At 40.5% G+C, this 19,832-nt stretch overlaps 6 protein-coding genes and 1 long non-coding RNA gene across 7 annotated transcripts; 5 read left to right on the top strand and 2 right to left on the bottom strand.

Annotated features, from left to right (window-relative positions):
• The first annotated feature begins 984 nt into the window (after positions 1-984).
• LOC145697888 (trypsin II-P29-like) lies at positions 985-2,104 on the top strand. Its single transcript, XM_081775095.1, has 2 exons — positions 985-1,439; positions 1,682-2,104. The coding sequence occupies exons 1-2, from the start codon at positions 1,188-1,190 to the stop codon at positions 2,102-2,104; spliced, it is 675 nt and encodes a 224-aa protein (XP_081631221.1). The 5' UTR covers positions 985-1,187.
• Positions 2,105-2,330: 226 nt separating this feature from the next.
• Positions 2,331-3,606, top strand: LOC145697887 (kallikrein-7-like). The gene is made up of 2 exons (XM_081775094.1): positions 2,331-2,726; positions 3,262-3,606. Exons 1-2 carry the CDS (start codon positions 2,331-2,333, stop codon positions 3,604-3,606), a joined length of 741 nt encoding a protein of 246 aa, XP_081631220.1.
• A 485-nt stretch (positions 3,607-4,091) lies between these two features.
• Positions 4,092-6,131, top strand: LOC145699015 (uncharacterized). The gene is made up of 8 exons (XM_081776263.1): positions 4,092-4,352; positions 4,391-4,441; positions 4,534-4,939; positions 4,980-5,075; positions 5,329-5,644; positions 5,685-5,841; positions 5,884-5,968; positions 6,010-6,131. Exons 1-8 carry the CDS (start codon positions 4,140-4,142, stop codon positions 6,078-6,080), a joined length of 1,395 nt encoding a protein of 464 aa, XP_081632389.1. The 5' UTR covers positions 4,092-4,139; the 3' UTR covers positions 6,081-6,131.
• A 2,056-nt stretch (positions 6,132-8,187) lies between these two features.
• LOC145697392 (uncharacterized) lies at positions 8,188-8,910 on the top strand. The gene is made up of 4 exons (XR_014133873.1): positions 8,188-8,267; positions 8,329-8,485; positions 8,524-8,608; positions 8,827-8,910. It is a non-coding gene; the product is annotated as an uncharacterized LOC145697392 (long non-coding RNA).
• Positions 8,911-8,923: 13 nt separating this feature from the next.
• Positions 8,924-11,030, bottom strand: LOC145697391 (uncharacterized). Its single transcript, XM_081774584.1, has 5 exons — positions 10,291-11,030; positions 9,867-10,198; positions 9,727-9,816; positions 9,260-9,442; positions 8,924-9,217 (listed from the first exon to the last, which is right to left on the bottom strand). Exons 1-5 carry the CDS (start codon positions 10,373-10,375, stop codon positions 9,146-9,148), a joined length of 762 nt encoding a protein of 253 aa, XP_081630710.1. The 5' UTR covers positions 10,376-11,030; the 3' UTR covers positions 8,924-9,145.
• A 4,236-nt stretch (positions 11,031-15,266) lies between these two features.
• Positions 15,267-16,213, top strand: LOC145699296 (uncharacterized). Its single transcript, XM_081776566.1, has 4 exons — positions 15,267-15,435; positions 15,476-15,714; positions 15,765-15,869; positions 15,915-16,213. Exons 1-4 carry the CDS (start codon positions 15,285-15,287, stop codon positions 16,146-16,148), a joined length of 729 nt encoding a protein of 242 aa, XP_081632692.1. The 5' UTR covers positions 15,267-15,284; the 3' UTR covers positions 16,149-16,213.
• Positions 16,214-16,246: 33 nt separating this feature from the next.
• LOC145697007 (lipase maturation factor 2-like) lies at positions 16,247-18,969 on the bottom strand. Its single transcript, XM_081774141.1, has 5 exons — positions 18,753-18,969; positions 18,029-18,562; positions 17,176-17,970; positions 16,467-16,773; positions 16,247-16,428 (listed from the first exon to the last, which is right to left on the bottom strand). The coding sequence occupies exons 1-5, from the start codon at positions 18,843-18,845 to the stop codon at positions 16,271-16,273; spliced, it is 1,887 nt and encodes a 628-aa protein (XP_081630267.1). The 5' UTR covers positions 18,846-18,969; the 3' UTR covers positions 16,247-16,270.
• Between the last annotated feature and the right edge of the window lie 863 nt (positions 18,970-19,832).

Genomic DNA, 19,832 nt, shown 5'->3' with positions numbered 1-19,832 from the left:
GCCTAAGATTAGCTTTCTAAGGGAGGTCTTCTCCCTAATTTTTTTATTGAAGGGCCATCCGCAGCTTATTCTTCCTGCTTTTTCCCTTTCTTGTCAATCTTCCTCTTGTCGTCGTTCGACTTATCTTCGGTGTCCTCAGAAGTCTGCAGCTGGAGCAGCCTTGTGCGAATTGTTAATATAATTCTTAATTTACAAAATCATATTTATTTAATAATTCAGAAGGGAGATCTTCTCCCAAGTTCATGCTTACCTTGTAATTCAGAAAGCAGATTTCCTCCCAATACATTTTACTCTAAAAACTTACAATGCTATATCATATAGCCTATATGATAGCCTTTATCCTAGAAAACAAAAGAAACTTTGGGAGGAGTTCTCCATTAGCAGTTATCAAGTAAGCGTAAATTCGGGAGGAGACCTCCCTTCTAAATTATCAAATAAATATGATTCTGTGAATAAAGAATTATATAAAGATACTTAAAACATATACAAAAAAATGAGAAGAGCTAAAGACCACGAAAGTAGAACGTATCGGTCAAGGCTGCTCTAGCTTCAGCGACTGTTGAGGACAGCGATGAGAAGTTGTCGGACGACGACAAGAAGAAAGCCAAAAAATTAAAAAGCAGGAAGATCCAGCTGCGGATGGCCCTGCGATAAAAAAATTAGGGAGAAGACCTCCCTAGCAGAGTTCGAAATTCCCGCGAACTCGACGATTTTTAAAACGCTCTTAAGTCGGGCGCTCTTAACATGGAAAACCACGGTACTCGACAAAAAGAATTTCCAACAAAAGTTGACTTTTATTCTTTTCAACTTATTTTTTACTAAAAGTGTCATTTTTATTTAGAAAAATCTTATCTTATCTAAATCTTATCTTTATCTTAGAAAAATTCTTTAGAAAATTTAGGTTTCCGTTTATTGAAAGTCTTCCCCTGGCAAATTCATCTTCCATGAAGTTGTCCTCCAAGAAGAGCGCGCTCATTGGATGATGAAAAAGAGCCTCTTTTTTCGCGTCTTTAGTGCTGATCAGCTCTCGAAAAGTCACTAATTTCCCCAAGAGGAAAAATTAGTGTCATTTTAGTGCACTAAAGGCGCGAAAGACGCGAAAATGTCTCTAAAAAATAATTAGTGCACTAATTTTTTTTTCTTCGAGAGAAAATAGTGCGCTAATTTACCAGCCCTGCTTATTACGAATGATTTTTAGGCACTCAGTTCTCTCCGCTGCTCATTGTCTCTCTACCTCGAATTTCTTCGTATCTGTTGGCCATGGAAGTGACGACAATAAAGCTGTTGATTGCCCCCCATCACATCAAAAGAAGCATCCGAGCTACAGCTCAATCTACCTATCGAATGATATTGCAGTTTTGAACATCGAAAAGAAGATCAAATTTTCAGTCAATGTCTTTCCAGCAGCACTTCCTTCCAGGATGCCAGTCAACAACAGAGTAAGTTTGAGACTTGAAAAAGGAGTTATCCTTTTAGCTGCCCCTAGGCCTTACCTTAACCCGCTGCCGAGCGTAGGCGTTAAGTTGCCCTCTGCGCCAATGAGTATGCGGCATTTATAGCCTCTGGGCGTGTTGTTGCAGCGAAACTGCAAGGCGTTCGCCAACGGCTTAACAAACTGGCTAACCCAACCTTATCTCTATCTACCAACCTTCTGACCAATAAATTATTGGCAATAATTTAGCCATCAACAGTCTGTGGTTGGGGCTCAACATCATACCCTTCGCTAAACTACCCAACAGAGATGCAATGCGCCGACAACCAAATCCTCGACGCAACCAACTGCATCCAGTACTACGGAACCCAGATCAAGCCAGGCATGGTCTGCGCAACCAGCATCACCTACGAACAAGACGCCTGCATAGGAGATTCCGGTGGTCCGCTCTTTGACTGGTTTTCCTACGTAATCGACAGCCACGGCTGCGTCCACGAAGAGGTCGTCGGCATCGTTTCTTGGGGCAATGGCTGTGGAACAGCCCCGGGGGTGTACACAGATGTCTTTTTCTTCAAAGATTGGATCAAGAGAACTGCACAAGAATGTTTATTCTGCGAAGGAATCCAAAGTAGAGAAGATGGAAAATGTATTGTTGACGAAGAAAACAGTTGATGTAGGTTAAAAAATAAAAATTTACTGTACAAAGCTGACTTCACAGAATAAAGTGATATTCAAGAAAACTCATTGACAGTCTGCTTTGGGAAGCAAAACAGCTGATTGCATGCGCAGTTCCGTTCTTTTTTAACTTGTGACTATGAGCTACCATCTGCTCGTTCTCGATCTAGGGCGAAACGAAATTCCATTTTTTCTAAATATCATAGAGAAAAGTTTCACAAGAATGAAAATTAAGATAGCACCTGCATTTTTTGCCGCAGCATGGTCAAAGACGCTTGTTATCGGAGGAAAGTCGGAAAAAATCGAGGCTCATCCATCAGCAACAAAATTATTGAAAAACAAAAACACCCTGAAGTGCGGCGCTGTTCTGATTTCATCGCACTCATTTCTTACCGCCGCTCACTGTCTCCAAAACACAAACTTGGAAGCAATTACAGGAAGCGGATCTGAGGGCGAAGAAAAATACGAAATTTCGTCGAAGAAGCAGATCAAGCATCCAAACTACAGCTCTGTCTATTTCACCAACGACATCGCTGTTTTGAACGTTTCAAAGACTATTTCTTTTTCCAAATTCACCTTTCCAGCGATTATTCCGAACCATGCGCCAGTCGATAAAGCAGTAAGTTATCAGGTTTATTTTTTTGAAGATATGGGGTTTGGCTTGTACTTATTTTGAACAGTGAGAAATTTAGACGATATTTTCGTCTTTCTGTTTTTCTTCGTCCTCTTCCTTGATTCCAATTGATAAAAAAGCTTAAAAATTCAATTAAGGTCTTTATAAAATTGGAGGTTTCCGTTGAGCCAATCAGATTGGCGTATTGAATGCATCAGCCAATAAGAGACCACTTATCCCCTTATTGCTTTTTTGCACCAAGAAAACAGCAGAGAAACGATTTCAGCCTTCGTTTTCTTACTTTTCTTACCTTCTATCGCGGCAAAAATCGATGTAAAAAGAATCGCGTAAAAAAGAAACATCTTTCGTTGAGTAATTTTCTCTTCCTCCAACTTCCTCCTTAACTTTTCTTATCAAAACAAGTCCTGAACTAGAGAAGGCGTCATTTCTGTAAAGAGCACTCGAGCGTTAGCGCAATTATTCAAGCGTAAAAGACACTAAGATATACTTAAATTCTTATGAATGAAAGTTCTATTTTTAGCCTTCGACAGTTTGCGGCTGGGGAAGCACAACGTATCCAGAGGAAAACTACCCCCTCGATCTGCAATGCGCGGATAATTACATTCTCGACAACGCAAACTGTCGAAGCTACTACGGCGGCGATATTCGACCTGGCATGGTCTGCGCGATGAGCAATACGTTTCACGAAGACGCTTGTACCGGTGATTCTGGCGGCCCGCTCTTCGATTGGTTCTCTTACGATAGTAGCAGCAGCGAGGAAGCGACGGAAGAAGTCGTCGGGCTGGTTTCGTGGGGAAATGGCTGTGGAACGCACCCAGGATTCAGCTTTATCTCAAACAGATACTCATTTATTTTACGACTTTGACATTGGTCTTGCATGGTGCTTATTGACCATACGCAAATAAGAACTGTAACTCTGCGTTTTCCTACGGAGGAAAAACGGCCATCTTCGCAAAAAAAAATATGATTCTCAAGCGCTCTTGACAAATATCACGATATTTCGAGGCGAATTTTTCACGTTACAATCGAAAAAAATATGTATCAGCTGGGATTCGAACCCACAATCATTAGTTCACTGATTTTTTGCTATTCAAAAGCGAATAAATAAATTTATTTATAAAGCTGCGAACAGGTGTATATACAGATGTTTTCTACTATCGAGACTGGATTCATGACAATTCTCAACAAGATTAGCTGCTTGACTTCTGCTTTTTGCTCCGTTTCATCAAATAAATATTTTTTGAAAGCTATTCCTATGAAAACTTTCCTGTTTCATTCACTGAGTAATAGTCTCCCAAAATTGCAGCGCTTGATATTTACAGACTAATTAGTCCAAATTCACAAATATTATTCGCGACTTAGATTTGCAGAAAAAGTAATGAAAAGAGAAAAAAGTTGATGAGAATCGTGAATAAATTCAAGCGAGATGTTGTGAAAAGCGGAGTCGATGCTGTTATTTATTTTGTCGGAGTCGCGAATTTGATCATAATTTGCGTCGCTTATGGTCTTGGCGAGTGGGTGAGGGGAACTACCAGCAATGATTTGTCCAGCGCGCCGATGATCAAAGGCGACTGTATCGACGCAAATGGCGGCAATCACTGTAACGTCAATGTAAGAGGAAATTCTTAGGCTCCAAATGTTAGTTTTAGATTGGGCTTTTTCAATTCTGGAAGTACGATAAGGGCAGTTCTCAGGGACAGGTAGTTATTGCGCTTTGCAGGATTAAAAATTCAAATTATCGCTTTGCTTCTTTTTTGTTTTCATTTTCTGGCGAATATTTATCCTCCTCAAGTCATGGAACGCCAAGCTGAAAAATTGCGAAGCTGGTGGCGATTTTTACCTTAGACTTGGGCTCAATGGAATGCGAAATGGGGCCGATTCTAGAGCTGTTCGAAGCGAGCCACTTCTGTGTGAGCATTCGAACTGTACTGGAGTCGGAAATGAGCTGTGCGTCCGCCTCATTGTTCCGATGAATTCGCTTGAATTGACCTGGTGCTGGATCGGCATCGCGATTGGCTTGTCTGTTGGCGTTGTTGGAATACCCTTTGCCAATTTTGGCAACTACACTGTGAGATGGATAATTGTCGGATATTTGGACACCTTTTGCTGGATTCTGCAGATGATGGCGCTTTTATCTGTCAGATCGGCGTTTGAAAATATTGTCGACTCGGACAAATTTACTTACAAAATGTTCCCAGGTAGAAGAGATTCGCTGTCAAAAGATAGAAAATTTTCTAGTTTCTGATATTGAGCGATTTACAGAGTACTACGGCTGGGATTTTTGTCAAATTCTTCTTTTTTGCACGATGATTATCAGTGCTTGCCATGCAGTTGGTAAGAGTTAGGCCTAGGGTTAGGGTAGGGGAGGTGTTGGGCTCGAAAACCTGTGTCCAAAACCTGAGTCAGGGCCTAAAAGAATCTTTATTCGTGCTCTTTCAGGCCCTGACTCAGGTTTTGACACAGGTAGTCGAGAAAAAAAAGATGATTATTTTCAATTATTAATTATATAATTAATAATATAATCATTATTATTTTCAATTTTAATTCATTTATTAAAAATAATCATTTTGAAATTAAATTTTTAAAGCTTGTTTCTACATAACCTCCTTCGAAATCCCGCGACCGTATTCCGCAAAACGCGCCTATCGAGAAAAACTTGAAGCACTCAAAAAAGCGATCAAACGAAAACGCCGGGAAAACGAAGAAGCGATGAAAAGGAGGCTAAAGGAGCGGGCGAGGCAGGAAGAACTGAAAAGACAACAACTAGATCAGCTGGCGAGAATCACGAATACGAGAAAAAGCGTCATGATCAAGTCGCAAATAAGACGAAATACGATGATGAGGCCCAAGTCGCCTGGAAACGGTCTTCCGAGGAGGTCGATCGCGAGGAAATCGCTCTGCAAGTAGGGGAGTTGAAAAGAGCTCTTTTGCTTAAAATTCTAGACGCGATTTGAACCTCAACGAAAATGACAAACTCCAAGCAAATGCTCGAAAAAAGAGCTTGATGATGAAGCGAATCTACGACAATCAACTCTCCGCGCAAGGGATTAATCGAAACGACATTCCACTTGATGAGCCAAAGGACACATTCGTCTTTCCTGTAAGAAAATCGAGCCCTGGGTCCTTAAATTTAACCTTTTAGTCGCCGGATGAGCCAAAAAAGAGCGCAAATCTCAACGACGCAATCGCCAATTATCGAAAAACTCTCGAAGCCGAAGAAGTTCCCCGTAAGTCGATCACTCAGGAACTCTTTCTCATAAATTTCTAGCGACGCCGAAATCTTCCGATGGTGCTTTTCTGATTCCTTCTTCTCCGACTCCGAAATTCGCTGATATTTGAAAAATTCTCGATTTCTGCGTTCTTAACAAATAAAACTATTCTTGATATTTACCCCTCGCTCGTAAAATCTTCTCCTCTCTTTTTTCTTGATCAAGTCCTGGAAAAATTCTAGAGAAAGAAATGAAAAATGGGAATAATTCAGAAATTCAATGAAAAAGTGGCGAGAGATCCTTTTGGCAAAATCATCTATCTCTTTGGCATAGCTCAGTTGGTACTGTTGTGTCTTTCTTACAGTCTTAATCAGTGGATAGAGGGGACGACTAGGTATGACAAAGTACCGGATCTGAATGAAGGCAGCTGCGGGAACTACTGTAACGTCCAAATCGGCCTCTGGGAGATGCAAAAAGAAAGTCCTTCGAATGGAACATACAAGAGAAAGATCCGTTCTTGCCCCGGCGAAGAGAATTTTCACCTGAAACTCTTCCTCAGCGACGTTGAAACGCTTCCCAACGACCTGCCCCGAGTCTGCGAAGACTGCCCAGCTTTCGACTCTGTCGCTGCTCCTTGCATTCGGCTCATGACGCCGATGAATACAATTACCGCTTCCTGGGTCCTTTTTGGCATGGCGATCGGAACAAGTACGCTGGGGTTGATTTTGCCTTGGATTCAATTCGCTGGTTATCGAATTCGATGGATTCTAGTGGCGTATGTTTCGATATTCTCTCTTGTTCTGGAAATTATGGGGACGTTGACGGTCGTTTCGGCCTTTGAGAATGTCGTTTATTCGAAGACTTTTACTTATCGAACTCAGGAAATGTTGAAATCAAGGAAGATTTTTTCGATAGAAAAGACCATAAAACGAAAATTTATTTTTGCTAATGGTGATTTTTATTGTTTTAATCATTGATAAAATTCATGAATCCATATTAGATTCCGGAATGATTCACTTAATCTTAAATTTCCATCGTATTTTCAATCAAAAAAGCCTGTTTCCTTCTTCGAGTCATCCGTCAAGCACTACCAATGGTCGACCTCGATGATGATTCAAATGTCAAACTTCATCGTCACCTTGATTTTCATCCTTGGCGCCTTGGTCATTTCAAAACTACGAATTCCAAGAAAATTCTCTCACAAGCGAATGTTCAAAGAAACTGTTAAAGCGATCACCAAAGAAAACGCAAAAAGGTGGGTTCGAAAAATTTTCTTCGAAAAAAGCGGTCGTTTAGGAGAAAAGAAAAAGAGCGCCAGGAAAAGGAAAAGGCGGCGAAAAAGAGGGAGAAAAAACGGCTCGAGATCGAAATCAAGGAAAAAGAAAAGGAGATTCGTCTAACTAGGGTTCCCCCAGCTACTCCGGGCAGAGTTCGAAATTCCCGCGAACTTTTGCGGGTGCGGGGGAGCGGGAACTATGACTGAAATTTTTCGCGGGGGCGGGGGAGCGGGAGCAAGGTCGAAAATTTTTGCGGGAGCGGGGGAGCGGGAGCAAGTCCAAAAATTTTGCGCGGGAGCGGGGGCGGGGAAAAAGGCCTGAAAATTTGCGCGGGAGCGGGGGCGCGGGAAGGATTCCCCCTCTCTTTTGCTCCCGCGGGAGCCCGCGGGAAAGAAAAATCAACGTGAGGGCTGGTTTAAAAAGGTCTTCACTAAGGAAGAAGCCTGAGTCAGGCCCCTAAGATAATTCGACAATTGAGAAATAAAATTGAAAAAAATTAATAAAAATCATAACAAAGCTAAGAACATGAACAATATTACTTTCACATTGAATGGTGGTGGGTGGGGTTGGGGACGAAACTAAGATTGATCAACTAAGACTTCCCCGGCCTTTGTCAAGCCCCTTAAATTTGAAAACCAAGGAACGGGGCTGAAACGGCCCGAAGGGCCGTCAAGCCCCTTAAATTAAAAAACCTATTTCCCCGCTGCTCCCGCAGCCCCGCGGGAGCATTTTCGAGTTTTCGCGGCGCGGGAAGGGGCGGGAAGAAGGCGGGAAAGAACAATTTACGGCGGGAGCGGGGGAGGGGGAAAGATCACGAGAAAATCTCGAGGGAGCGGGGGGGAGGGGGAAAGAATATCCAAATATCTTGGGGAGCGGGGGCGCGGGAGAAATTTTGCTCCCCCCCGCTCCCGCGGGGCTCGCGGGAGCATGCGGCGCGGGAAATTTCGAACTCTGACTCCGGGGCCGAATACATGGAACAGTTCCAGGCTTCAATCAAACAGAAAATCGAGAAAATCAAAAAAGTCGTACAATGAGAGCATGTGAGCATAGTTCTTCTCTGAAAAAATATTTTGTAAAAAATGTCATTATAACTTCGTTCAGCAAAATAAAAAGAATCTCCGAAGCAAAACGTCAAGCAGAAAATGCAAGAAAACAAAGCATCATGGACCAAGAGCAGTGGAGAAATACGATGGAGGAAAAAGTGAAATCTGGTGCAATTCAACTTGACGGCGAATTCAAGAGCGCATTCAATTTTCCGGTAAAATAAACAAAATATGCTCAATGCTTATTTTTTAGTCGCCAGAAGGGAGCGTGAAGACGGTAACGAAGAGTCTGGAAGACAGTCGGAGAAATTTTCAAGAGCAGATTTCGCTAGAAAACGGTATTTTTTTCTGATATCCTTCTATTAGATTAGCGGAAGTTTCAAGAAAACCGGACATTTTACAAATGTGGACATTTCAAGAAAGTGGACATTTTGAGAAAGTGGACATTTCAAAATCTATTGAAATGTCCGTTTTCCCTGTTATTTCCGGTTTTCTTAAAATGTCCGGTTTTCTTGAAATGTCCACTTATCTTTTTCATCCTTAGTTTATTTTATAGAAGCTCTGGAAACTCAAAATTCAATACCTCCTATTCAAAAATACGCCGATATCTAATGCTTTATCTATCTGCAGTAAAAAAAACAAACAGGATCGGGATTCCCTGAGTTGATTGAATTTTTATTAAATCTAAGTGAGAAAATGATTCTTGTGATCTTGAAAATGAAAGTGATAAGTTTCATAAAATGAAAAATAAAGAATGAATTTTTACCAGTCGAAAGGAGGTAAACGGGCAGTTATAAATAAGAGTGAAAGGTCTACGAAAAAATCCATCACCTAAAGAGAAAGAATTCTAAGCAATTTACAGTCAGATTTTCGGTTCATTTGAAGGTAGCCACAAGAGGGCGGAGCTGCAGGAGCTCTCGTTGAAGATACTGGATTTGTTGCTGAAGCTAGAATTTTTCGGTAAAAGGGGTTTTTCGAGGTCAATTTACCTGGACATTTGTGTGTTTTAATTGGCGATTTTCATTTTCAAGACTTGAGTTTCGCTTTTCGATTCCTTCCAGATGCGCTTTTCGCCTCTGGCGCGAGAGGGAGGCGCTTTCTCGATTTCGGATCATTCGTTGCTTGCGTTTTAGGTCTTTTACTTCTTGGGCTGAGAGGTTTCTGTCATTCGGCTAAATTGAATTCTCATTATATCCTATAATCTATCTTTAATTTGTAGGGCAATCTTACGCTACTAAATTCACAATCAGTTTTATTAGGATCGCTTCACATAAATTCGAGTTTAAAAATTATATATAGATTTGAAAAGTCATTGTTATTATGGTTTTTTGAATATAACATCCTTTTTGCTAATCTAAACAAGTTATTTATCGCCGCTTTTGTCACGAGGTCTGTTTTATAAACAAAAATATGCGGCGCTGATTTTCCGCCAACAACTAAAAACTTGAGATCGAACCTGTTTTAGGACGCATTGTGACACTTTGAGAGACGGCGAGTTGGCTTCAAAGCTGCTTTGATTCCCTTGGCTTGTTTCTTCCTCGTATTCCTGAAATCGGGGATTATTGAAAAAGAGGGTTGAAAGGAGGGGATGGCTACCTCGGCTGGCTCGATTTTGATGACGGTGCTGGAAGGAGTGGAAGTGAGGATGCGCTTTAATTTTGGCTTTTTTGTCACTCTTGAGGCGAATTCTTGATTTGGTGCCCTCTTTTCGCCAGCTTGGGTACAAGAAGTCTGGGTCAGGAAAGGAAGAGGAGATGGGTTTTCTGTTTTGACGGCATTTTCTGTGGCAGCTGTGTTTTCGGCTGGAGTTTCTGGGCAAGTAAATAAGATGTCGAAGAGGGAATCGTCGAGGGTGGAGGAGGAGGCGGTGCCGGAGTCGACGGAAGGGGGGTTTCCGAATGAAGAATTTTCTGATGAGTTGATTGAACCTGAAATTTAACCTATTATTCTCACGTTAAAAAGGCCGCTGGAGGCTAAAAGCCATTTGTTCAAAATATCAAAATTTCAAATTTCAATTTACCTCGGTCAGAAATAACCTCCCAGAGCGAATTTTCAATTCCGGCATTACAGTACTCTTCTGAAAAGTTCTGCTCCAAGTACTCCATATTTTCTTTTCTTTCTGTTTTTTTTTCTCTCTTTGTTTTTCTTTTTCTGTTCCACTGTTCCGGGATTTTATACTGCGATGATATTTTTAAAGCGATTTTCGGTTTTTCTTTTTGGTTAGCGTCCAAGAACAGGAGGATTTGCCCGAGGAGTCAAAGCTCAAAATGGATCTAAATAGGAACGAACCTTAAAATTAAGGGGCGGTGCAAGGTTTACATAACAGAAGATGGTGGATTTTATATTTTTTTGAATTATCATTTTTGATTTTGCAAAAAAAGATGGCACAGTTTTATTTTCCAAAAATATTCGGACGAAACATGATATCTTGAATTGCTTTCAGCTTCATTTTCTTCTTATTTTTCTCATTTTCATTTTTCTCGTTTTTTGATATTTCTCGGTTTTTCTGCTTCAAAAAATAACGGCCTTAGCGAAGGATTTCGCCGGGGTCGCTCAAATGTCGCGCAAATACGCTCAAAAAACAAAGTTCATCTCTGCCAGCCGCCGATCAATTTGACTCTCTTCCTTCTGCTACTTCTCACGGAGAAAAGAAAACATTTTGTTTACAAAATTTTTTTCACCGAAACTTTCATTTAGTCGTCTAGAAAACGAAAAAGTTCGTAGCGGCGCATGAATTTTTTAAGAAGGCGCTGAATTTTTCACAAAAGTGTGAAAAAAAGTATTCTTTTGCGCGTTGCCATGCTCGAATGACTGGAGTGGCGAATTTCCGGATCTTGCTGAATTCAAGAAGGTCGATTAAAATTGCTTTTCTCAGGAAATTCTGGGGATTTATGAGTCGTAAAAATGCTTTTTCTTGATTTTATTGCCATTTTTGTCGAATGAAGCTGGGGTCTAAATATCAGCCGAAATCCTAGTGCGAAAGCGAAGCGAAAGCGAACGTTTTTTTCAAATTTTTTGCGAAGCGAAAGCGAAGCGAATTCTTCGGCCAAGTGCGAAGCGAAAGCGAAGCGAAAGCGAAGCGAAATATCATTGAAAATTGCGAAAAAAAAGCGAAATTTTTTTCGCTTGAGTTGATACGCATTTTCTGGCAAGAATCTTCAGCAATCAGCAACTCAAAAGCGATGATGATTTCAAAAACTATTTTTGGGCAGAAAATTACAAAAAAATCTGTTACTGTACTTTTGAGCTCGTCAATATAAGCCGAATGGTGGGTCTAACTGTTGATAATTCCAAGGTAGTAATAAACACTACAGCAGGGGTGACCATTTGGGCATCGGGCAGTCGGCAAAAGCGGGCATTTCGGGCATTTGGGCAAGTTGGGCACTTTCGGGCAATTCGGCGCTTTCGAGCAGTTGGTCAAGCCGGCGCCGAGGAAAATTCCTAAATTTTACATTCTTAACAACTGTTTTTGCTCTTTTGCTCCTCTAACTGAATCAAAAGCCCCCCGAAACTTATTTTTCTAGCCCTTATCTATCGAAAATCCCATCACCAGTCCAATTCTGTTGACTTGAAAATCGAAAATTAATGCCCAACTGGGCGTTTGAGGCACTTTGGTTGCCTGCCCGACGGGGCATTTTCTGGCGTTTCGGGCACTTCGTCCACTTGCCCGACTGGGCAGTTCGGGCACCTGGGCTCGGCCGGGAATTCGGACGGCGCAACTCTTGGCCCTTGATTTCGGCCGGGTATTCGGACGGCCAACCGACGATTTCTTGCCCAAATGGTCACCTCTACTCGATAGGAGATAAAATATGGCGGTCATCTTCGATTCTAGATAAGCCCTGTTCATAAAGATCATTCTTATCATTCAAAAATTATTCTAGCATACTGGTGACAACGAGTTTTCCGGTAATCAGCTTGCTAACCGGTCACTCCTTGGATTTATCAAGAGTTAGACTCACCATTAGACTCGTCTTCACAAGACGGAGAAAACTTGAATTTAAGGGGGAGGTGGTCGAGAAATTTTTTATCGACTTTTTAAAATTTTACTTATATTTTTGGACTCCTCGATCAAAAAGGAACATTTTTGGTCCCTACCTTTTTTTGATTGGATTAACTTTAATATAGAAAATTTTTGATTTTAGGTCATGAAGTCGAGATTTTTCGGAATTTTAGAATTTGTTTTTTTCGAACTTAAACCAATAAAACTTTATTTTCTTATGTATAATATATTTTTTTATCAGATTAAAACTGTAAATAACAAAAAATTACGGGTTTTCGCGATTTTTCGAAAATTTTAATAAAATTTAGTGAAAAATAACGATTTTTAGCAAAAACGATATTTTTAAATCGACCGTTACGACCTTAATTATCATAGCAACCCTATTTTTTTTCCACGCGCCCACATCCGTAAGGGTCTATTCTATCATCATATGAGGTTTGATCTTTGAAAAAAAAAAGTTATTTTGCCCGTAATCTTGGATTGAAGTAGGGTCCACTTTCATAAAATTTTTCTCAGCTTTTTCCAAAAAAAAATTTTTTTTTCTCCGCGCGCCCACATTCTTTCAACGTTTATCTTTAACCCTTGAAAATTTAGATTTTCTTGTCCCTTTCGGTTTTTTCTCAATCATGGTTTGAAAAATCTTAATTCTCGACCACCACCCCCTTAAAGCGGCATCAATAATGCCCCTCTCCAAATCTTTGATAAAGAATCTTCCGAATTACAATGCCGCTTGCTGTGCGAAAATTTAAGCGAAAATTTTGGAATTTTTGCGAAGCGAAAGCGAAGCGAATTCTGCTCTCCAGTGCGAAGCGAAGCGAAAGCGAATTCGCTTCGCTTCGCATCGCTTCGCAATAAAGCGAATTCGCACTGCGAATTTAGACCCCTGAATGAAGCCAATGGTAAAAAAACATGTTTTTATAATTTTTTGAAATAAATTTAAATGTCTCTTTTTTGAATGTATTTTTATTTTCCAACTGCAGCTCCGATAGTTCTCATAAAGCTGAATTTGTTGCCGAGAGAAGATTTCTTGCCGATTTGATCTGCTGGGATTTTAAAATTTCTCGTCCACGGGGTTCTCTCCTAAATTTTTGATACAAAAATTCAAAGTTAAAATCTTACGAGGGAGTTTTCTTGCTGAAAAACACGAGCTGGGTTGAAAATCAAGCCCGAGACGGAAGAAAGAAAAATGATCAAAGTTGCCTTCATAGTGTTTTGTCTTTGAACGAAAGTAAATCAGTAGGTCGGCTAAATAGTTTGATGCTCTGAAATATAAATGCGGGAAATATGCCGTTTTATTGTGAATGCGTCGATTTTTGATTCACCGATCTGTGATTTGCATGCTTGAAAAGGCTTATTAATGTGGATGGATACAGTACTCGCAGTTGAGAAAGAAAAAATGATTTATTCAAAATTGATTTTAAAATTGGAACGTTCACAGAAGATTGTTCTCTTGATAACCAAATCATCAAATGACGTTGAATCACCATTGTATTACAGTATGAGTCCATGAAGATCTTCAACTTCAACTTTGAGCCCGACGTAAAGATTCAAGCTGATTTCTGAGTGATTCGATTTCCGCCAAGTATCTTTCATTTTGCTCTTGGAGTTGAGCGTTGGTTTCCCGCATAAGCTCAGATTCATCTTGCAATTGCATGTTATTCAATTCCTTCGTCTCAAACTCATTGACTGTGTTTTTGACCCATTTATCGAGTTCTTCAACTTTTGATTGAATCTCTGATCGTTGTTTTAGAGCGGTTTGCTGAGCATTCCATAGTGGGTTGATTTTATTGTCGATAAGCGTCGATATTTCTTCTTCGGAAACATCTATCATGAAAAATTATATCGGGAATTTTGACGAAAAAACCTTGTCTATTGATCCCTTCTTTTCTTAAAAAGCTAGGAGGAGCAAAACCAGACGGTGTCTTATCAGAAATATCGCTGAACACTATTGTCGGTGCTCTTTGATTCGGCTCCTCCCTCTCGGTCTTTTCTTCCAATTTTCGGTCCGCTATGCTATCAGTTCCACTTGATGACGTCATGAGTCCGATCTCCGCCCGAAGATTATCAATAATGTTTTGAAACTTGGTATTTTGAGCATCTTTTTCTGTTTCTAAGTGTTGAACTTTTATTGAAAGCTCATAATTTTCTTTTCGAAGGTCGCCAAAAGCCTTCCACAATGGTTCAAGTTGTGATTGAGCTTAATTCTCATTTTTAAATAATAAGGCTTAAGCTGTGTAAAGTCCCCAAAATATTGGGTAGAACATATTTTGGGCAAATATTAGAATGAAGAAGTTTATTGTGACTAATAATTGTACCTTCCAACAGAATTTCTTCTTTTGTAAAATCTCTTTTTTGATAATCTCGGTAACTTCCTAAAATGCTTTCAGAAATTGAAAAACTCATTTTCGAACTGACAAAAAATCTTTTAGCTCTCGTATTAACTAACGGAGACTGATCAAATTGTTTGCCGACAAATACGTATTGTTCGACTATTGGTCAAATTCACGATTTAAGACTCCTGACTCCTTCAAGCCATCTTTTTATTATTTTTTATTCTTTTAAAGATACGCAAAACATGGTTGACGGCCGATCAAGGAGATTGTGTCCAAGAATTCGAACGAACGTTTTACAAAAATATTGTCTTGGATAATACGCGCGCTCCATAAAATCGAGCGTTTTTGTGTTTGACGCTATCATTTCGCTCGAGAAAGATGGTAAGAAATTCCTTCCCTTAGAGATCATTTTCGAACTCAAAATTTCAGAAAGCTTCGATTTTCCTCGCCGTCACATCTCCCAGTTTCGCGGACATTTTTCGTGGTCACGTGAAAAGAGAACTGACTGGCAGTTGGATTCGCTCGATAAACAAACAGCCCAAGAATGCAAGAGGAGGAAAAGCACTTGTTGAAGAGTCGCTTCGAGCGGAAGATACCAGGAACGAGTTTTAACGACTTCAAAAATTATGAAAAAATAGTCTATGAAAAACTTGATTGAGCGATTTTCGACCGTTGGCAGCGATGATGATGTTTCTGATGACTGAAAATGGCAAATACAAATACGATTCTAGCGACAAGCAAGATTTCTCAGAAGAACTTCGCGAGCTGGAAAAACAATACACCAATTACGGCTGCTACTGCTGGATTGACGGCGCTGATGCTGGAGTCATTGGTTTTGAAGAGATCGAGCAATCTTTTAAAAATCCCTTTAGGCGGCGGAAAACCAGAGGACGCGACAGACTTCCACTGCAAAGAGCTTTACCGTTGCTACAAATGCGTCGGCCTCGACTACGATTCCGACTATGCCAACTTGACTTACACGGCTGAGTTGAGAAACAACCCATTTGACCGGCAAATCGATTGCTCAATGAACGCAAAAGAAGATGCTCAGAACATTTGCGAGTGCGACAAACGATTTGCTGAAAGCATTGCTCAAACTCGTCAAGATTGCGTAATTAGAACAACTTCGCTAGAATTCAATATCTGATCATATTCTTTCAGGAAACAGGAATAAGTGCTTCAGAAAAAGGAGGAACCTGCATGAACCCAAAACTCCGAACAATGACTGGAGGTGGCGATTTCGTCCCCCGAAGCCAGTGCCAAAAGGTTATTTGTCCCGATTCTAGAGCTCTCTCCACCCACTTCTTCTAGGAGTTCATGAACATGGACCGAGACAAATGCTGCGGAATCTACCCAAATCGACGACCGTACTCCTCCACTGAGCAAGAATGCTGCGAAATCGACCAGTCCGCCTTCGTCGGTGAAATTTCCGGACGACTGTTGGAATATTCCGTCACGAAAATGGACACTTGCGAGGAGCAAAAAGGCGGGAGAGTAGTCCAAAGCGCACAGGGCAATCCTCATGTCTATTTTGAGCTCAAATAAGTTCAAGAACAACTGAAACAGCTTTGCTTGTAAATAAATGATTGATTGACTTCTCGGTCAGTTTGATCGAGATTTTATTTGAAAAAAAATGTCTAAAATTGATCTAAAAGCAACTTGGAAATTTAAATCCAGTAGCAGAGGCAGAGAAAAGTAGCAAAACAAGTCCAAATGAATTTTTCCGGAGCAAATCGTTTCATATAACTTCTGATTCCATGAAGAGTTGGGTCAATTCGGTAGTTTTTGATATGCAGATTTTGCTTTTCGATGAATCCCAAGAGCCCTAAAAAAGTTGAAAAACCACCAAAATAATCGACAAACCTTCATTTTTCAATGTAATTCGTCCCAAATGAACCGTTTTCTCGCTTCTTTTCCAGATATTCTTGCTCTTTTCGGGATCGGTGTAGTGGTACTTGTACTTGAACATTCTCACTGCAGTGACTTTTCGCAAATGAATGAATTTTTTGTAATCAACTCTTCTGCCATAGTTGTGGAAAAGATCTTGAACATCTGTCGAGTCCTGAAGCAGTCGGATAGCAAGAGTGATCAACCAGGGATCGTATTCGATTCGAGGAGCAAGAGCAGCGAACCACATTTGCCAGTCCAAACGGGGTTGATGCGGGAAACACTGAAAAATTACTGTTATAAGAAAATCATTTAAGATTTCCCTTTTGATAAAGCCTTTCAAATAGATTATAATTTCTAGAAAAAATATTATCGTGAAAAATATTTTAAAAAACCATATTGCATTTCAGAGTTTTTTCATATATAAAATTTCAAATCTTCTTAATGATGATTAAGATACACATGCATTTGCCTTAATGCCGGATATAATCCCCATCATCGAGATTCCCTACCCATCACTCACTTCGAAATGTTATTAAGATTAATTGATTTTTATGATTCAAATTAATAATCAATATAAGTAATATAATATAATATTATATTATAAGTAATATCATATTACTGATATATTGGTATATGAATCATATATCAGATCCAATCATATCCGCCCTACAAACGCACTTACCCATGGACAAGATCTCTCCAAGCTCGTCGGTTTGTAAGGAAATTCCAGCTCAAAGTAATCATTATCCACTTCGACTTCGACAACTACTTCTGGTCTTCCACCAACGCCAGTCATTCTTCGGAAAAGCCCGTAGGAATGTGTCAGCTCAAATCGCTCATCCAAATCGGCAATTTGTGGGAAGGGCTTGAGTTGATCATTGAGTTTTTGCTGCAGATCTCGGTCGATGTCGTAGAAGTGTTTCAACGAAGCGGTGAAAATCAGCAAGCTGAAGGGCAGGGCGAGCAGGTCTTTTCGCGTCAATTTGATAGAGAAAACAAGCAAGAGAAATCCAACAAGAGTGGAGGGGAGGAGAACGAGGTCTCTGACGGCCTTGAGCTTTGATTGATCTTCGGCGGTCTCTAGAAGTCCCATGTCCCCATCGGAGTCGATGAAAATGCATTTGGAGATTCCGTACGCCAGGGCTGAAAGTTGAGCGATTTCGAAAAGCGCGGCAAAAATTCTAGAGCATTTTCCACTTCCTTCTTTCTTCTGCTTTCCTCTTCCCAAGTGTTTATCATCAAAGCAAGTAAAGCCCAAAAGAATCGTGAGCAAATTGAAGAAGTTGTAATTTCCAGTCGCTAGAATTCCGATCTGATGCAAGATGTGAACCCAGCCGCTGAAAATTCGAAGTCGGCGGGAGGGAGATAGAACAAGGAGGACGATTCCCATTTGAGAGATGTAGGTGAGTAGGACGGAGAGTTTCAGGAAGATTTTCGGCAGGTGATGAGCGTAATAAGCCAGGGGTGTTGGTATACACTAGAATTGATTGAGAAAAAGGGTTTAAAAAGTCGACTTTAAAGACGACTTTTCTCACCTGGGATTCAAAATGCCAGTCGAGGGCAGTAAGTCCCCACCAGGTTGGGCAGCCGCTTTCCAATTTCTTATATCCCGAATGAAACAGGAGTCGTAGCAAAAGCCATCTGCACAGAAAAATCCCTTGTTTTGGCGAAATCGAAAGGAGAACGCAAAGAACTCCGAATTCCAGCAGCATAATGTCCCATTGGAAGTGCATGAATGTCTGCCCCACTCGGTAGATTGACAAGTAGAAGACATAGAGGAGAATGAAGCCGGAAGCATTTCTAGCGCTTTTGAGAAACGACATTGTGCCGGAAATGACCATGCCGAGGAGCGAAAGGACTTCCATAAATTCCGTGACTGTGAATCCAAAACGGTTTGAAAAGATGAAAAGGTTAGGGTCTTCCCAAAAGGCGCGCGGATCAAGCTCCGCCTTTTGAGGAATTAACTCGTCGACGGGCAAAAGGCCATTCGGGCCGTAAAGACCTGGAATCTGGAAGTAGATCGAGGCGAAGGCGGCGAAGAAGATGAAAGATGCGCCTTGAAGTGTCAGCTGAAAAGAAATTTTAGATTGAAAAAAACCATAACTGACCATTGGTTTGCAATTTTAAGCAGTTTTACTAATTTCGGACTGTGGAAAAAGCCCAGTAGAAATTGACTGAATATTCGTTATGCTATCGGTGTATTTTGTTCACGACAATAAATTAGGAATCTCAGAAATATAATTATGATAAATTATTTACCTCGGCGACCCTGTCAATTCCACTACTGCTAGTTTCTGCTTCTGAGTCTTCTTCATCTTTCGTTTTCCGGACAATATTGTCGTGCTTCGCCATGACCTCTTTACTCTTTAGAAACTTTCAATTTTCTCTCCCCTCGTTCACGCTAAATTCTCCACCTCATCAAAGCGCCGGAGGACTCTGGTGCACTAGCGGAGGACGTTTTACTGGAAAACTGTTTGACTTTTGGAAGACCGACTTTTTACGACTCTTGTCACAAATTTCGCTAAGTCTTTTCTGCATAACTCTTTAATTAAACTCTTTATATAAAATATTGTCGAAAATGAATGGTGAGTCATAAATGCACGTCAAAAAATTGACCTTTCAAGGCTCGCGCTTGATTTAATTTCATTTTTCTCTCTCAAAAACAACTCAATTTTCTGAATGAGAAATGAAATTTCTCCCTTTTCTCGCCCTTTCTCTCGTCAATTCTGATCCCGCAGAGAATGCTCTTCTTTTTTCTAGCGCCGAGTTTGGAAGCGCTCATAAATTCATTCATCATTTGGCGAAAAGTCTTGTAGAGAATCAGCCGCAGTTGAAGTCTGACAGTTCTTATATTTCTTCCCAGCAGGGTTCGGTAATTTGAGCTCAAGCTAAAACTCATTTTGGCTAGACGCTCAAATTTCCTCAAATTGAGAACTCAAAGTGATTTGAGAAATCATTTTGAGAAGATTTGAGAGTTTTGACAGTTTTGAGTTTTTGGGAGATTTGAGAGTTTTGAGTTTTCAAAACTCAAATTAAGCGAGCGCTTCCTTGATTGGCTCATGGATCGCCAGAACTGATTTCTCACGCGAGCTCTCATCTCTGAGTTCTCAAAACTCAAATTAAAAAACGTGAGTCTCAAGCTTTGTTTCCTTGAGTTTTAGCGTGAGCTCAAATTACCGAACCCTGCTTCCCAGTCGTTTATCGACAATGTTTTCGACTATGGCTGCTGGTGCCAGATGTCAGAAGAGCTTCTCAAGTATCGACGCGGCCCAGGAAAGGATTCGATTCAAGATCTTGTCTGACAGACATTTTCGATCGGAAATATGCGTCTTGAATCGG

The sequence above is a fragment of the Oikopleura dioica genome, chromosome 2, assembly GCF_907165135.1.
Source record: "Oikopleura dioica chromosome 2, OKI2018_I68_1.0, whole genome shotgun sequence".
Lineage (NCBI taxonomy): Eukaryota > Metazoa > Chordata > Appendicularia > Copelata > Oikopleuridae > Oikopleura > Oikopleura dioica.
This window is presented reverse-complemented; position numbering and strand designations above follow the sequence as displayed.

Bases quoted from the DNA above. Each gene is read 5' to 3' on its own strand.
- LOC145697888 (XM_081775095.1), top strand. From the start codon at position 1,188: ATGATTTTTAGGCACTCAGTTCTCTCCGCTGCTCATTGTCTCTCTACC. The intron at 1,440-1,681 runs GTAAGTTTGAGA...GCAATAATTTAG, and splicing joins GGATGCCAGTCAACAACAGA to CCATCAACAGTCTGTGGTTG.
- LOC145699015 (XM_081776263.1), top strand. From the start codon at position 4,140: ATGAGAATCGTGAATAAATTCAAGCGAGATGTTGTGAAAAGCGGAGTC. The intron at 5,645-5,684 runs GTAGGGGAGTTG...TTAAAATTCTAG, and splicing joins GCGAGGAAATCGCTCTGCAA to ACGCGATTTGAACCTCAACG. The intron at 5,969-6,009 runs GTAAGTCGATCA...ATAAATTTCTAG, and splicing joins CGAAGCCGAAGAAGTTCCCC to CGACGCCGAAATCTTCCGAT.
- LOC145699296 (XM_081776566.1), top strand. From the start codon at position 15,285: ATGATGATGTTTCTGATGACTGAAAATGGCAAATACAAATACGATTCT. The intron at 15,436-15,475 runs GTTTTGAAGAGA...AAATCCCTTTAG, and splicing joins CGCTGATGCTGGAGTCATTG to GCGGCGGAAAACCAGAGGAC. The intron at 15,870-15,914 runs GTTATTTGTCCC...CACTTCTTCTAG, and splicing joins CCCGAAGCCAGTGCCAAAAG to GAGTTCATGAACATGGACCG.
- LOC145697391 (XM_081774584.1), bottom strand. From the start codon at position 10,375: ATGGAGTACTTGGAGCAGAACTTTTCAGAAGAGTACTGTAATGCCGGA. The intron at 9,817-9,866 runs GTAGCCATCCCC...CCCCGATTTCAG, and splicing joins TCAAAATCGAGCCAGCCGAG to GAATACGAGGAAGAAACAAG. The intron at 9,218-9,259 runs GTAAATTGACCT...GAAAAATTCTAG, and splicing joins TAAAACACACAAATGTCCAG to CTTCAGCAACAAATCCAGTA.
- LOC145697007 (XM_081774141.1), bottom strand. From the start codon at position 18,845: ATGGCGAAGCACGACAATATTGTCCGGAAAACGAAAGATGAAGAAGAC. The intron at 16,774-17,175 runs GTAAGTGCGTTT...GTAATTTTTCAG, and splicing joins TGGAGAGATCTTGTCCATGG to TGTTTCCCGCATCAACCCCG. The intron at 16,429-16,466 runs GTTTGTCGATTA...CAACTTTTTTAG, and splicing joins AATTACATTGAAAAATGAAG to GGCTCTTGGGATTCATCGAA.
- LOC145697887 (XM_081775094.1), top strand. From the start codon at position 2,331: ATGAAAATTAAGATAGCACCTGCATTTTTTGCCGCAGCATGGTCAAAG. The intron at 2,727-3,261 runs GTAAGTTATCAG...TTCTATTTTTAG, and splicing joins ATGCGCCAGTCGATAAAGCA to CCTTCGACAGTTTGCGGCTG.